This window comes from Macaca mulatta, chromosome 9 (assembly GCF_049350105.2).
Source record: "Macaca mulatta isolate MMU2019108-1 chromosome 9, T2T-MMU8v2.0, whole genome shotgun sequence".
NCBI classification, from domain to species: Eukaryota; Metazoa; Chordata; class Mammalia; order Primates; family Cercopithecidae; genus Macaca; species Macaca mulatta.
The window spans coordinates 52925866-52942477 of record NC_133414.1 but is presented as its reverse complement, the minus strand read 5'-3'; the positions used below and the strand labels follow the sequence as shown (position 1 = coordinate 52942477).

The 16612-nt window shown below is 39.2% G+C and overlaps 1 protein-coding gene across 1 annotated transcript in view; it reads left to right on the top strand.

The window, feature by feature from the left end:
* The window catches only part of LOC711226 (ankyrin repeat domain-containing protein 30B), a 115460-nt gene that overhangs the window by 19966 nt on the left and 78882 nt on the right, over positions 1 to 16612 (top strand). The window contains 3 exon segments of the mRNA XM_077947962.1: positions 323 to 387; positions 3797 to 4201; positions 16260 to 16290. Coding sequence (XP_077804088.1) covers positions 323 to 387; positions 3797 to 4201; positions 16260 to 16290 — 501 coding nt within the window.

The following is a 16612-nucleotide window of genomic DNA, read 5'->3' as shown; positions in this document are numbered from 1 at the left end:
TTCAAGAAAAAATACCTGTTGGTAACTGCGCTAGGACTTTTTCTGAGTTAGGGACATTTTCTATTAAGCCAAGCTAACTCTAGTTAAATTTACTGAGTTATACAGCCCTCAATTCATGAATATTTCATCTTGCTCTATTTCTTCTTTAATTAGAAGCCTAATAAGTTCATAGAGCTTACAAACTTAAAGTCTATGGAATAAGTAATGTTCTGATGTTAGCTCTGATATTGTCTGAAATGCTCTAAGAACTTAATAAATTTAGTAAATGTTTTTTATATCAGCATTAAAATAGTAATTTTATTTATTACATTTTTATATGTAGCATTCATCAACAACTTTTGAAACATATACGAAAATTATCTAAAAATCCTCAAAATACCAATCCAGGTAAGACTTCGGATAGTAAGCTACTCTTGGTGGTGCTACCATAAGATTATGGAAGTGTTGATCACGAAAAAGCAATTCAAAAAGCAATGTGTAAATAGCATGTGTTTACATATATACATATATGTGGGTATATGTGGGTATGTACATATATATATATATATAGCTTTGATTTAATTTTTTAGTTTATTATTCAGAGTTAGTTAAGAATTTAGTTGTAGGTAGTTTATAATCTCAAAAAATGTTATCTGAAAAAATGTTTAATTATGGTCCCTAAAATCCTATATAATACTTTTGTATAAATAACACAATTTTGTATATTGCATGATTCCTCAATTGTCATAACAACTTAAACTTGTTATAAAATGTATAACTCTTTGTGTGATTGATGAGCTCAGTAATAGGGGATGATCAGGTTATCCAATTTAATGAATTAATATATTTATAAATAAATTTGATTACAAATTATAATTAGTTTACATGCCCTGAATTACAAGCCACAAAGAATCGAACATCTAATAACGAAAAGTAGGAATTAATAACAGAAAACTGTAACATTTGAATATTATAACCTGCGGGAGTCTATCCTGCAGACCCCGGCTGCGTGACAAATGAGACGCATATCCAGACACCGATATTCAGTGAAAGAGCAGCAAGGGTTCTCAGCCAATTACAGACACCAAGGAAGTTGCTGTAAAGAGTCAGCAGCCACAACCCTGGCAAGTTGGCCCAGTGGGCAAAGTTTTAATGACAAAGGCTTTGAGTCAACATACCTGTGGGTAATTAATCTGGTCGCCCCACCCCGGGAGAGCCATCCTGCTGGTGGGTGATCAAAGGGGAGTCTTAAAGCTGCATGAGTGGCCGGGCGCGGTGGCTCACGCCTGTAATCCCAGCACCTTGGGAGGCCGAGGCGGGCGGATCACGAGGTCAGATGATCAAGACCATCCTGGCTAATATGGTGAAACCCCGTCTTTACTAAAAGTACAAAAAATGAGTCAGGCTCTGTGGTGGGCGCCTGTAGTCCCAGCTACTCCAGAGCTGAGGCAGGAGAATGGCGTGGACCCGGGAGGTGGAGCTTGCAGTGAGCTGAGATCGCGCCACTGCACTCCAGCCTGGACTACAGAGTGAGACTCGGTCTCAAAAAAACAAAAACAAAACAAACAAACAAAAAAACGCATGAGTAAACAAGCTATTTAGATAAACTACTTTCCTTTGTACCCACTTTAAGCTATTTACTCAAGGTAAAGATTAGACTGCTTTCAGCTATAACCCTATCTTGAGACTTTTACAAAACCTTCCGGCCTTCCAAGAAGATTTGGTCTATGTCCTATAATGTCATCTTAAAATGTTTCCCACCAACCTGATGAACTCCTACAATAACCTATGAAGGAACATGGTTTTATTTATTTATTTATTTATTTATTTATTTATTTATTTACTGTAGAGACAGGGTCTTCTTATGTTGCCCTCAGGCTGGTATTGAACTTCTGGGCTCTATTTAATTTTTACAATAAATAGTTTGCATTTAGTAAATGAGAATTAATTACAGTTGAATCTTGAGCAATATAAGAGTTAGGGTGCTGATCCTCCATGCAGCTGAAAATCTGCTTCATATGAAAATCTGTTTCTTATGACTCCACCAAAACTTTGCTAATAGTCCACTCTTGACCTGGAGCCTTATTGAAAGCATAAACAGTCAATTAACACATAGTTTCTATTTTATATGCACTGTATACTGTATTCTTACAATAAAGTGAGCTGGAGGAAAGAAACTGCTAGAAGGAGGAAAAAATATATTCACTATTTGTTAAGTGGAAGTGAATTAATATACATGAAAGTCTTCATTCTTATTGCCTTCACATTGAGTAGTCTGATAAGGAGAAGGCAGAGGAGAGATTTGTCTTGCTATCTTGCAGTGGCAAAGGAAAAGAAAAATCTATTAGTGGGCTCCTAGAGTGAAAACCCTTATTCGAGGATCAACTGTGTGACATAGTGACTTGTGTCGCTAAAAAAGTAACTATCTTTAGAATTTGGAATTTAATAATACTTTTCTGGCACCATAAACAAATGTCAACAAGAATTGCAAAACTTAGCCAGGGTACATCAGTACCAATAGGAGATTATCTTTCAACGACACCTACGGAGTGCAGAAGTCGGAAAAGCAATTCTTTACTGAGAAGTGCAGGATGTTACATAGTCTTGTACCAACAAGGTCTCACTATTATCAACTTCATTCCCTCTAAGTTGAAACCAAATAAGATATATTTACTTCATTAGAACAAGGTATGTTGTTCTATCTGCTGGATAATTAGTGTGTGAATAGCAATTTTGTTACAAGAAGTTACTCTGTTTCTAATAGCCAAAATATTATCATTATAAATATTCAAATAACACTAAACTCAAAAAGTTATAAAAAAATTACAAAAACTTTTCACAATAATGAAAATGCTACTGTGATATATAAATGTGACACAATGCATTTTACAATATGAACTGTATGAGCACATCTTTAATTTATTACGTATTTATCAAAGGACCTCTATAAGTTAGATTTGGCAAGCTGCAGGAGACAAAGATGGACTACACATAGTTTGGGTCTTTACAGTGCTCATAATACAGTAGAGCTGTGCCTACTGAATTTCTGTATTTTTCCAACAGAATTTCCCTAAAAATGCTTTTTTTTTTTTTTTTTTCCGTTTATCCACTTGTCCACTTAACAAATAACTGTCAGGTATCTTTAAGGTACTAAGCATCTTCCTTGTTATTATCATTGTCATTTTTTATTTGCTTCTTTATTAAGGTACTAAGCATTTTTTCCTGTTATTGTCATCTTTTTAATTATTTATTACTTTATTTAGTGCTTACTCTGTGCCAGAACTCCTTTGAGAGCTTATAATTATTACTTATTATGTCATGTCATTACCATATTCAGCATGTGTCAGACATTTTATATCCAAGGTGAAGAATTAAAGCTTTAAAAAATTTAGTAGTGTCCAGTCACAGTGGCTCACTCCTGTAATCCTAGCACTTTGGGAGGCCAAGGCAGATGGTTTGCTTGAACTCAGGAGTTTGAGACCAGCCTGACTAACATGGTGAAACCCATCTCTACTAAATATGAAAAATTAGCCGGGTGATGTGGCCTGTGCCTGTAATCCCAGCTACTTGGGAGGCTGAGGTAAGAGGGTCACTTGATGTGGGAGAATTGTTTGAATTGCATTGAGCTGAGATCGCGCCACTGCACTCTAGCCTGGGTAACAGGGCAAGACTCCATCAAAAAAAAAAAGAGAGAGAGAAAAGAAAAGTTTGGTAATATTTAAGGAAAGCATACAGAATGAGTAGAAGTTTGCCAGGTGAAGAGTCAGGAGGATGATATTAGCAGAAAGAAAATTTAACCAGATTGCATGTTTGGCAGAAGGAACACCTGCAGGAACAACTGATGAGGCTGCACCCTTGGCGGAAAGAACTCCTGACATGGCTGAAAGCTTGGTGGAAAGACCACCTGATGAGGCTGCACCCTTGGTGGAGGGAACATCTGACAAAATTCAATGTCTGGGGAAAGCGACATCTGGAAAGTTTGAACAGTCCTCAGAAGAAACACCTAGGAAAATTATGAGGCCTACAAAAGAAACATCTGAGAAATCTGAATGGCCAGCAAAAGAAAGACCTAGGAAGATCACATGGGAGGAAAAAGAAACATCTGTAAAGACTGAATGCGTGGCAGGAGTAACACCTAATAAAACTGAAGATTTGGAAAAAGGAACATCTAAGATGATCACATGTCCTACAAAAGAAACATCTATAAAAGCGAGTACAAATGGTAAGATGCTTTAGTGAACTTTGTAGGGTTTATTGTCACTTCAGGTTCCCTAGTAAAAAAAGCGTGATATGGGAGTTGTTGGGAATGACTTGAATATGTAAATAAGGCAAACTTAGGCAACACTTTTTGATAGTATAGAAATAAGTAGATCTTATTCTGTAGGCCCTGGAAAAATTCTCACAATACTTCTGATTGTAAATACTAGATGAATTAACTAACAATGGCTAAAACCATAGGAACTAAAGTTCTTTTGGTGGTTCAGGGACATCATAGGCTCCCATTTTTATTGATTGATTGATTGATTGATTGATTGATTGACTGATCTGAGATGGAGTCTCACACTGTTGCCTGGGCTGGAGTGCAATGGCGCGAGCGATCTCGCCTCACTGCAACCTCTGTCTCCTGGGTTCATGCAATTCTCCTGCCTCAGCCTCCCAAGTAGCTGGCATTACAGGCACCCACCACCATACCTGGCTAATTTTTTGTATTTTTAGTAGAGACAGGGTTTCACTATATTGGCCAAACTCGAACTCCTGACCTCATAGATATCCCCTCCTTGGCCTCCAAAAGTGCTGGGAATTCAGGTGTAAGCTACCGTGCCCAGCCAGGATCCCACTTTTGGTAGGCTAATTAACAACAGCTCCAATCATCATGCTCTCTCAAGACAATATTTAAAGGCTAGAAGGGCTGCTTTTGTTCACATGTTTCTTTTAAATAGGAAGAAAACTTGGAAACTTGCAGTAATCTTCCTGTAACCTTTTTGTTGGCTGGATTATACCATATGCCATTTCTAAGCCAGTCACTAGGAAAACAAATGTAATTACTGTGATTAGTTTAGAATAATGGTTTCTCTTTTTGAGATGGGATTGGGGTAATGGAATACTGAATATCTAAAGAAACTTGTGTTTCTACAGCAAGAAAGAATAAATAATGACTATGCATAGGAAGCCAGCAATGTTTTCTGCAGGGATTCATTGGAAAAGTTTGAGCAGAGGAGTCACAAGATTAGATCTGAGTATCAGGGCATTTTGGTCATGGTATAACGCAGAGATTGGCAAACTTTTCCTGTAAAGTGCCAGATAGGGAGTATGTTAGACCACCAAGTGTGGTGGCTCATGCCTGTAATCCCAGCAGTTTGGGAGGCTGAGGCAGGTGAATCATGAAGTTATGAGTTTGAGAGCAGCCTGGCCAATATGGTGAAACCCCATCTCTACTAAAAATACAAAAAAAAAAAAAAAAAAAAATCCAGGTGTGGTGGCACGTGCCTGTAATCCCAGCTACTTGGGAGGCTGAGGCAGGAGAATCGCTTGAACCAAGGAGGCGGAGGCTGCAGTGAGCTGAGATCGCACCGCTGCATTGGAGCCTGGGTGACAGAGCAGCACTCCATCTGAAAAAAAAAAAAAAGAAACTAAGTATGTTAGGCCAGGTGGTCTCTATTACAGCTATTGAACTCTGCATTGTAGGGTGAAAGCAGTCATACATAATGTGTGAGCAAATAGGCATGATTGTACTCCAATAAAACATTGTATAAAATACCATTTGGTAAGCTGAATTTGGTCGGTGGCATATAGTTTGCTGGTCCTTCATATAGAAGATAATTACATAAAAGGATTTAAAAACAAAGTAAGCTTTTGTAGTAGTTCATGCTATAGTCTTTTTTTTTTTTTTTTTTTTTTTTTGGTCACCAATCTGTGGCCTAGTATCAATCTATGATGAAAGTTTGACCCATCCAGGTTAAAGCTCAATTTACATATTTAAACCTGCAGGTCTTTCTTTGCCATTATTTTATTTTGATTTGTTTTGCTAAATATTTTTAAACTTAAAAAATAACAATAGTAATTGGTAGGGTTTCTTTTTCACTGTGAAAGCCATCAGATAAGGGGCCATGTCTAAGTAGGAAATATAAATATAAAATAATAAGTTTGCATTTCCAGTAGCACTGGAAAGATAAAGCAAAGGCAGAAAAGAGATACAGTTAATACAGTTTAGTTATTATTGAGTTTAAAAAGCTATGGGACAGAGAAAATCTCAGGTCATAAGTTTACAGATTGTGAATAAGCATTTACAATGCTCATGGGGAAGGAGTAGAAAATTGTCAAGGCAGGGCTGGGCGCGGTGGCTCAGGCCTGTAATCCCAGCACTTTGGGAGGCCAAGGTGGGCAGATCACGAGGTCAGGAGATCGAGACCATCCTGGCTAACGCAGTGAAACTCCATCTCTACTAAAAATACAAAAAATTAGCTGGGTGTTGTGGCGGACGCCTGTAGTTCCAGCTACTTGGGAGGCTGAGGCAGGAGAATGGCATAAACCCAGGAGACGGAGAGTGCAGTGCACTGAGATCTCACCAGTGCACTCCAGCCTGGGCAACAGAGCAAGACTCCATCTCAAAAAAAGAGAAAGAAAGAAAATTGTCAGGTCAGTAGAGAAGTGCAAACAGTCATGGGACAGAACAACAGTTTTCTTTACATGATGAGTTTAATGAAACACTCATGTGTGATACTTTCAGTAGGTAATTGGATTATAGGTATTTCTAGCTGGAGATAGAACTCTGGTTGGAGATGTAGGCTTAGAATAATTTTATTATAATTATTAGGCAAAGCCATAGATTTCAATGAACTTATCCATGATGCAGAAGATGTAGAATAAGAAGAAAGTCATTGACAAAACCTTGGGAGTATCAAGATTTCACAGAGTCAAAAGACTTGGTCAAGGAGATAGAGCAGTGGCTAAAGAAAAGTATGAGAGGAGTCAGAGAAAGTGATGTTGCAAATTACTTTTAAATGTGAGAATTTCAAGCAGTAAGTTTACTGAAAAGTCAATTGAATTTAACTTACAAATTCTTCAGTGGTAATCTGTTCAAAAGAATTATTTTAGAGTTTTATTTATTTATTTATTTATTTATTTATTTATTATTATTATACTTTAAGTTGTAGGGTACATGTGCATAACGTGCAGGTTTGTTACATATGTATACTTGTGCCATGTTGGTGTGCTGCACCCATCAACTCATCATTTACATCAGGTATAACTCCCAATGCAATCCCTCCCCCCTCCCCCCTCCCCCCTCCCCATGATAGGCCCCTGTGTGTGATGTTCCCCTTCCTGAGTCCAAGTGATCTCATTGTTCAGTTCCCACCTATGAGTGAGAACATGCAGTGTTTGGTTTTCTGTTCTTGTGATAGTTTGCTAAGAATGATGGTTTCCAGCTGCATCCATGTCCCTACAAAGGACACAAACTCATCCTTTTTGATGGCTGCATAGTATTCCATGGTGTATATGTGCCACATTTTCTTAATCCAATCGGTCACTGATGGACATTTGGGTTGATTCCAAGTCTTTGCTATTGTGAATAGTGCTGCAATAAACATACGTGTGCATGTGTCTTTATAGCAGCATAATTTATAATCCTTTGGGTATATACCCAGTAATGGGATGGCTGGGTCATATGGTACATCTAGTTCTAGATCCTTGAGGAATCGCCATACTGTTTTCCATAATGGTTGAACTAGTTTACAATCCCACCAACAGTGTAAAAGTGTTCCTATTTCTCCACATCCTCTCCAGCACCTGTTGTTTCCTGACTTTTTAATGATCGCCATTCTAACTGGTGTGAGATGGTATCTCATTGTGGTTTTGATTTGCATTTCTCTGATGGCCAGTGATGATGAGCATTTTTTCATGTGTCTGTTGGCTGTATGAATGTCTTCTTTTGAGAAATGTCTGTTCATATCTTTTGCCCACTTTTTGATGGGGTTGTTTGTTTTTTTCTTGTAAATTTGTTTGAGTTCTTTGTAGGTTCTGGATATTAGCCCTTTGTCAGATGAGTAGATTGCAAAAATTTTCTCCCATTCTGTAGGTTGCCTGTTCACTCTGATGGTAGTTTCTTTTGCTGTGCAGAAGCTCTTTAATTTAATGAGATCCCATTTGTCAATTTTGGCTTTTGTTGCCATTGCTTTTGGTGTTTTAGACATGAAGTCTTTGCCCATGCCTATGTCCTGAATGGTACTACCTAGGTTTTCCTCTAGGATTTTTATGGTATTAGGTCTAACATTTAAGTCTCTAATCCATCTTGAATTAATTTTCGTATAAGGAGTAAGGAAAGGATCCAGTTTCAGCTTTCTACTTATGGCTAGCCAATTTTCCCAGCACCATTTATTAAATAGGGAATCCTTTCCCCATTTCTTGTTTCTCTCAGGTTTGTCAAAGATCAGATGGCTGTAGATGTGTGGTATTATTTCTGAGGACTCTGTTCTGTTCCATTGGTCTATATCTCTGTTTTGGTACCAGTACCATGCTGTTTTGGTTACTGTAGCCTTGTAGTATAGTTTGAAGTCAGGTAGCCTGATGCCTCCAGCTTTGTTCTTTTGACTTAGGATTGTCTTGGAGATGCGGGCTCTTTTTTGGTTCCATATGAACTTTAAAGCAGTTTTTTCCAATTCTGTGAAGAAACTCATTGGTAGCTTGATGGGGATGGCATTGAATCTATAAATTACCTTGGGCAGTATGGCCATTTTCACGATATTGATTCTTCCTATCCATGAGCATGGTATGTTCTTCCATTTGTTTGTGTCCTCTTTTATTTCACTGAGCAGTGGTTTGTAGTTCTCCTTGAAGAGGTCCTTTACATCCCTTGTAAGTTGGATTCCTAGGTATTTTATTCTCTTTGAAGCAATTGTGAATGGAAGTTCATTCCTGATTTGGCTCTCTGTTTGTCTGTTACTGGTGTATAAGAATGCTTGTGATTTTTGCACATTAATTTTGTATCCTGAGACTTTGCTGAAGTTGCTTATCAGCTTAAGGAGATTTTGGGCTGAGACGATGGGGTTTTCTAAATATACAATCATGTCATCTGCAAACAGGGACAGTTTGACTTCTTCTTTTCCTAACTGAATACCCTTGATTTCTTTCTCTTGCCTGATTGCCCTAGCCAGAACTTCCAACAATATGTTGAATAGGAGTGGAGAGAGAGGGCATCCCTGTCTTGTGCCAGTTTTCAAAGGGAATTTTTCCAGTTTTTGCCCATTCAGTATGATATTGGCTGTGGGTTTGTCATAAATAGCTTATTATTTTGAGGTACGTTCCATCAATACCGAATTTATTGAGCGTTTTTAGCATGAAGGGCTGTTGAATTTTGTCAAAAGCCTTTTCTGCATCTATTGAGATAATCATGTGGTTCTTGTCTTTGGTTCTGTTTATATGCTGGATTATGTTTATTGATTTGCGAATGTTGAACCAGCCTTGCATCCCAGGGATGAAGCCCACTTGATCATGGTGGATAAGCTTTTTGATGTGTTGCTGAATCCGGTTTGCCAGTATTTTATTGAGGATTTTCGCATCGATGTTCATCAGGGATATTGGTCTAAAATTCTCTTTTTTTGTTGTGTCTCTGCCAGGCTTTGGTATCAGGATGATGTTGGCCTCATAAAATGAGTTAGGGAGGATTCCCTCTTTTTCTATTGATTGGAATAGTTTCAGAAGGAATGGTACCAACTCCTCCTTGTACCTCTGGTAGAATTCAGCTGTGAATCCATCTGGTCCTGGACTTTTTTTGGTTGGTAGGCTATTAATTTTTGCCTCAATTTCAGAGCCTACTATTGGTCTATTCAGGGATTCAACTTCTTCCTGGTTTAGTCTTGGAAGAGTGTAAGTGTCCAGGAAATTATCCATTTTTTCTAGATTTTCCAGGTTATTTGCGTAGAGGTGTTTATAGTATTCTCTGATGGTAGTTTGTATTTCTGTGGGGTCGGTGGTGATATCCCCTTTATCATTTTTAATTGCGTCGATTTGATTCTTCTCTCTTTTCTTCTTTATTAGTCTTGCTAGTGGTCTGTCAATTTTGTTGATCTTTTCAAAAAACCAACTCCTGGATTCATTGATTTTTTTGGAGAGTTTTTGTGTCTCTATCTCCTTCAGTTCTGCTCTGATCTTAGTTATTTCTTGCCTTCTGCTAGCTTTCGAATGTGTTTGCTCTTGCTTCTCTAGTTCTTTTAATTGTGATGTTAGAGTGTCGATTTTAGATCTTTCCTGCTTTCTCTTGTGGGCATTTAGTGCTATAAATTTCCCTCTACACACTGCTTTAAATGTGTCCCAGAGATTCTGGTATGTTGTATCTTTGTTCTCATTGGTTTCAAAGAACATCTTTATTTCTGCCTTCATTTTGTTATGTACCCAGTAGTCATTCAGGAGCAGGTTGTTCAGTTTCCCTGTAGTTGAGTGGTTTTGAGTGTGTTTCTTAGTCCTGAGTTCTAGTTTGATTGCACTGTGGTCTGAGAGACAGTTTGTTATAATTTCTGTTCTTGTACATTTGCTGAGGAGTGCTTTACTTCCAATTACGTGGTCGATTTTGCAATAAGTACGATGTGGTGCTGAGAAGAATGTATATTCTGTTGATTTGGGGTGGAGAGTTCTATAGATGTCTATTAGGTCTGCTTGCTGCAGAGATGAGTTCAATTCCTGGATATCCTTGTTAACTTTCTGTCTCGTTGATCTGTCTAATGTTGACAGTGGAGTGTTGAAGTCTCCCATTATTATTGTATGGGAGTCTAAGTCTCTTTGTAAGTCTCTAAGGACTTGCTTGATGAATCTGGGTGCTCCTGTATTGGCTGCATATATATTTAGGATAGTTAGCTCTTCCTGTTGAATTGATCCCTTTACCATTATGTAATGGCCTTCTTTGTCTCTTTTGATCTTTGATGGTTTAAAGTCTGTTTTATCAGAGACTAGTATTGCAACCCCCGCTTTTTTTTGTTCTCCATTTGCTTGGTAAATCTTCCTCCATCCCTTTATTTTGAGCCTATGTTGTCTCTGCCTGTGAGATGGGTCTCCTGAATACAGCAGACTGATGGGTCTTGACTCTTGACCCAGTTTGCCAGTCTGTGTCTTTTAATTGGAGCATTTAGTCCATTTACATTTAAGGTTAAGATTGTTATGTGTGAACTTGATCCTGCCATTATGATATTAACTGGTTATTTTGCTTGTTAGTTGATGCAGTTTCTTCCTAGCCTCGATGGTCTTTACATTTTGGCATGTTTTTGCAATGGCTGGTACCGGTTGTTCCTTTCCATGTTTAGTGCTTCCTTCAGGGTCTCTTGTAAGGCAGGCCTAGTGGTGACAAAATCTCTAAGCATTTGCTTATCTGTAAAGGATTTTATTTCTCCTTCACTTATGAAACTTAGTTTGGCTGGATATAAAATTCTGGGTTTAAAATTCTTTTCTTTAAGAATGTTGAATATTGGCCCCCACTGTCTTCTGGCTTGGAGAGTTTCTGCCGAGAGATCTGCTCTTAGTCTGATGGGCTTCCCTTTGTGGGTAACCCGACCTTTCTCTCTGGCTGCCCTTAAGATTTTTTCCTTCATTTCAACTTTGGTGAATCTGGCAATTATGTGTCTTGGAGTTGCTCTTCTCGAGGAGTATCTTTGTGGCGTTCTCTGTATTTCCTGGATTTGAATGTTGGCCTGCCCTACTAGGTTGGGGAAGTTCTCCTGGATGATATCCTGAAGAGTGTTTTCCAACTTGGTTCAATTTTCCCCCTCACTTTCAGGCACCCCAATCAGACGTAGATTTGGTCTTTTAACATAATCCCATACTTCTTGCAGGCTTTGTTCATTTCTTTTTCTTCTTTGTTCTTTTGGTTTCTCTTCTCACTTCATTTCATTCATTTGATCCTCAATCGCAGATACTCTTTCTTCCTGTTGATCGAGTCGGTTACTGAAGCTTGTGCATTTGTCACGTATTTCTCGTGTCATGGTTTTCATCTCTTTCATTTCGTTTATGACCTTCTCTGCATTAATTACTCTAGCCATCAATTCTTCCACTTTTTTTTTCAAGATTTTTAGTTTCTTTGTGCTGGGTACGTAATTCCTCGTTTAGCTCTGAGAAATTTGATGGACTGAAGCCTTCTTCTCTCATCTCGTCAAAGTCATTCTCTGTCCAGCTTTGATCCGTTGCTGGCGATGAGCTGCGCTCCTTTGGCGGGGGAGATGTGCTCTTATTTTTTGAATTTCCAGCTTTTCTGCCTTGCTTTTTCCCCATCTTTGTGGTTTTATCTGCCTCTGGTCTTGATGATGGTGATGTACTGATGGGGTTTTGGTGTAGGTGTCCTTCCTGTTTGATAGTTTTCCTTCTAACAGTCAGGACCCTCAGCTGTAGGTCTGTTGGAGATTGCTTGAGGTCCACTCCAGACCCTGTTTGCCTGGGTATCAGCAGCAGAGGCTGCAGAAGATAGAATATTTCTGAACAGCGAGTGTACCTGTCTGATTCTTGCTTTGGAAGCTTCCTCTCAGGGGTGTACTCCACCCTGTGAGGTGTGGGGTGTCAGACTGCCCCTAGTGGGGGATGTCTCCCAGTTAGGCTACTCAGGGGTCAGGGACCCACTTGAGCAGGGAGTCTGTCCCTTCTCAGATCTCAACCTCCGTGTTGGGAGATCCACTGCTCTCTTCAAAGCTGTCAGACACAGTCGTTTGCGTCTGCAGAGGTTTCGGCTGTGTTTGTTATTGCCCTGTCCCCAGAGGTGGAGTCTACAGAGACAGGCAGGTTTCCTTGAGCTGCTGTGAGCTCCACCCAGTTCGAGCTTCCCAGCAGCTTTGTTTACCTACTTAAGCCTCAGCAATGGTGGGCGCCCCTCCCCCAGCCTCGCTGCTGCCTTGCAGGTAGATCACAGACTGCTGTGCTAGCAATGAGGGAGGCTCCGTGGGTGTGGGACCCTCCCGGCCAGGTGTGGGATATGATCTCCTGGTGTGCCTGTTTGCTTAAAGTGCAGTATTGGGGTGGGAGTTACCCGATTTTCCAGGTGTTGTATGTCTCAGTTCTCCTGGCTAGGAAAAGGGATTCCCTTCCCCCTTGCGCTTCCCAGGTGAGGCAATGCCTCGCCCTGCTTCAGCTCTCGCTGGTCGGGCTGCAGCAGCTGACCAGCACCGATCGTCCGGCACTCCCCAGTGAGATGAACCCAGTACCTCAGTTGAAAATGCAGAAATCACCGGTCTTCTGTGTCGCTTGCGCTGGGAGTTGGAGACTGGAGCTGTTCCTATTCGGCCATCTTGCTCCGCCCCCCCCCCTAGAGTTTTTTAAAATTTATTTTTTATTATTATTATACTTTAAGTTCTAGGGTACATGTGCATAACGTGCAGGTTTGTTACATATGTATACTTGTGCCATGTTGCTGTGCTGCACCCATCAACTCGTCAGCACCCATCAACTCGTCATTTACATCAGATATAACTCCCAATGCAATCCCTCTCCCCTCTCCCCTCCCCATGATAGGCCCCGGTGTGTGATGTTCCCCTTCCTGAGTCCAAGTGATCTCATTGTTCAGTTCCCACCTATGAGTGAGAACATGCGGTGTTTGGTTTTCTGTTCTTGTGATAGTTTGCTAAGAATGATGGTTTCCAGCTGCATCCATATCCCTACAAAGGACACAAACTCATCCTTTTTGATGGCTGCATAGTATTCCATGGTGTATATGTGCCACATTTTCTTAATCCAATCGGTCACTGATGGACATTTGGGTTGATTCCAAGTCTTTGCTATTGTGAATAGTGCCGCAATAAACATACGTGTGCATGTGTCTTTATAGCAGCATGATTTATAATCCTTTGGGTATATACCCAGTAATGGGATGGCTGGGTCATATGGTACTTCTAGTTCTAGATCCTTGAGGAATCGCCATACTGTTTTCCATAATGGTTGAACTAGTTTTTAAGTATACTGTTGATATGGTTGATATTTCTGGTGTCCAACAAAAAAATCTCCCAAGATCCCACCTAACTTTTTGTAATTAAAGCAGCCAACATAGCCAGGGTCTGGAAAATTGTCTAGACTGCTAAATACACATTCCAGTATTTTTCTAGAGTTGTCAAAACCTAAGGGTAACGTGTGAGGAACAGTGTTGTCTTTTTTATCTGCTTCTTGTGGAGAGTGGAGATCTGTGTTGTGTCTGTCTCTCACACAAACATAAACACACACACACAAATAAGTATAGTAATTCACCCTTATCCATGTGAGGTATTTTCTAAGACACCCGGTGAATGTCTGAAATTGTGGATAGTATGAAACCCTATATATACATGTTTTTCTAATATATGCGTATATATGATTGTTTAATTTATAAATTTGGCACAGTAAGATATTAACAATAACTCATGATAAAATAAAACTATAACAATACATTGTAATCAAAGTTAGGTGAAAATGGTCTCTCAAAATGTCTTATCTTGTACTCACCCTTCTTTTTCGTGTGATGACTGTGAGATGACATAATGCCTATATGATGAGATGAAGTCAGGTGAATGAGGTATGAGTTGTCATGTGGTGTTAGATTATTATTAATTTCTGGCTATCTGACGACATATCAAAAGGTAGATCATCTGCTTCATTTGACGGTGGATCATTGAGCCATGATAATGTTGATGGTTGGGATTCAGGAACAGACCATTTTGATGACTAATGGGCAAATAGCATACACAAAGGAATGATTCATGACCTGGGTGAGATGAAACAGGATGTCTTAATATTTCATCATACTCCTTAGAATGACACATTATTTAGAACTTATGACTTGCATATTTCTGGAATTCCCCGTTTAATATTTTTGGACTATGGTTGACCATGAGTAACTGAAATCACAGAAATCAAAACCATGTCTATTATATTGTGAAACATATGTTTGGTCTTCAACATTGTTTTCTGGCATACAACTCATAAAATGTTTAGAATCTCCAAAGATGTCTTTGTATGCTAACAATTGAGTGATGGCTGGCAGTCTCTAGGTAGCTTCAGGATAGGAGATGGTCACAAGAAAGAACAAGACATGATGTGTTAGGACTTTCAGCCCCACCCCTCAACCTCCTAGGAGGTGAAGGTTAGGTCAATTACCAATGGCCACAGATTTTTTTTCATTCATGCCTATATAATAAAGCTTTCTTTAGAATCCAGAATGACTGGGAACAGAGACCTTCCAGATAGCTGAACATATGGAAGTGTTTGGAGACTGATGTGCCCTGGGAGGGCATGGAAGCTCCATTCCCCTTTCCTACAACTTGCTCTATGCATCTCTTCATGTGTCTCCTTTGTGATACCCTTTATAATAAACTGGTAAATGTGTTTCCCTTAGTCTTTGGGAAACTCTAGCATGTCAAACCCAAAGAGGGAGTTGTGAGAACCCCACCTTGAAACCAGATGGTTAGATGCTTCAGAAACCCAGATTTGCAACTGATGTGGGATGGTAGTCTTGTGAGACTGAGCCCTCAGCCTGTGGGATCTGACACTATTTCCAGATAGTGCTGGAATTAAATAGAGGACAACTTGCTGGTTTCTGTTACAGAATTGGTTGGTTATTTGTTGGTGGAGAAAATCCTCTACAAATTTGGTCACAGAAGTCTTCTGTTTTGATGATTGTGGTGTGAGAGCAGAGGTAAATCATGTTGTGTGTGTTTCTACACATAGAGCAGATAAAGAGAGACTACTGTGTACTCTTTTCTAACTGCTCCTAGTTCATTTTTCTAGAAATTACACTTTCTGAGGTTGACACTGTCCACTTATACTAATTCTGCTAATAATACAATTTTCTGGGAGTCTTGTAGGATTCTATTTGGATTATGTTTATTGTACACTGTAGTTCATTTGTAGAGATCAAATTGTGATAAATTCTATTTTTCCTTGCATTTGAGAACTACAAAGGAGGGGAAAAAGCATTCTTAATGCATTAATTTCCTAAAAATAGTATACTTAATAATTTTACCATAGCTCAATGTATGGTTTCAGAGGAATCCTTTATATCAGATCATCTGACTCTTTGTAACACAGTGTTGGAGTATTATGCTTTTTTAAACAAGATCTAGATCATGCACAAAAATGTGCACGATTCTTTTAAGCTAAGTTGAAGTCTCGCAATGTCTCCCAGGCTGCTTTCAGACTCCTGGACTCCTCAGGTGATCCTCGTGCTTCACCTTCCCAAGTAGCTGGGATTAAAGGCATGTGCCATCATGCCCTCTTAGATTTTTAATATTCTGTGTTTTCTATTTATATTTGTTGATTTAATGTATTTTACTTTTTTTCTTTAATAGTGGGTATGAGTTCTGTAGAGCCTAAAATCAGGTAAGACTTTGCAGTTTTTTTAAAACGTTTATGCTAACTCAGAAAATATAGAGAAAAAAAATCACTATCTCCTGAGTATTCTACTCTGGGCTAGACAACATATTATGTGCTTAATATTTATTATCTCACATAGTCATCACACAGCTTTGCAAAGCATCTGTGCTACTATCACCTACTTTGTATTAATCAGGCAAATGCGGTTCAGAAAGGTTGATTAATTCACCTATGATTTCATAGCTAAAAAGTAGCTGACCCTTGAGTTTGAACATCTGTCTATCTTGCTCCCAAATCCCTTCTCTTCCCTCTTGGCGTAGATTGATGG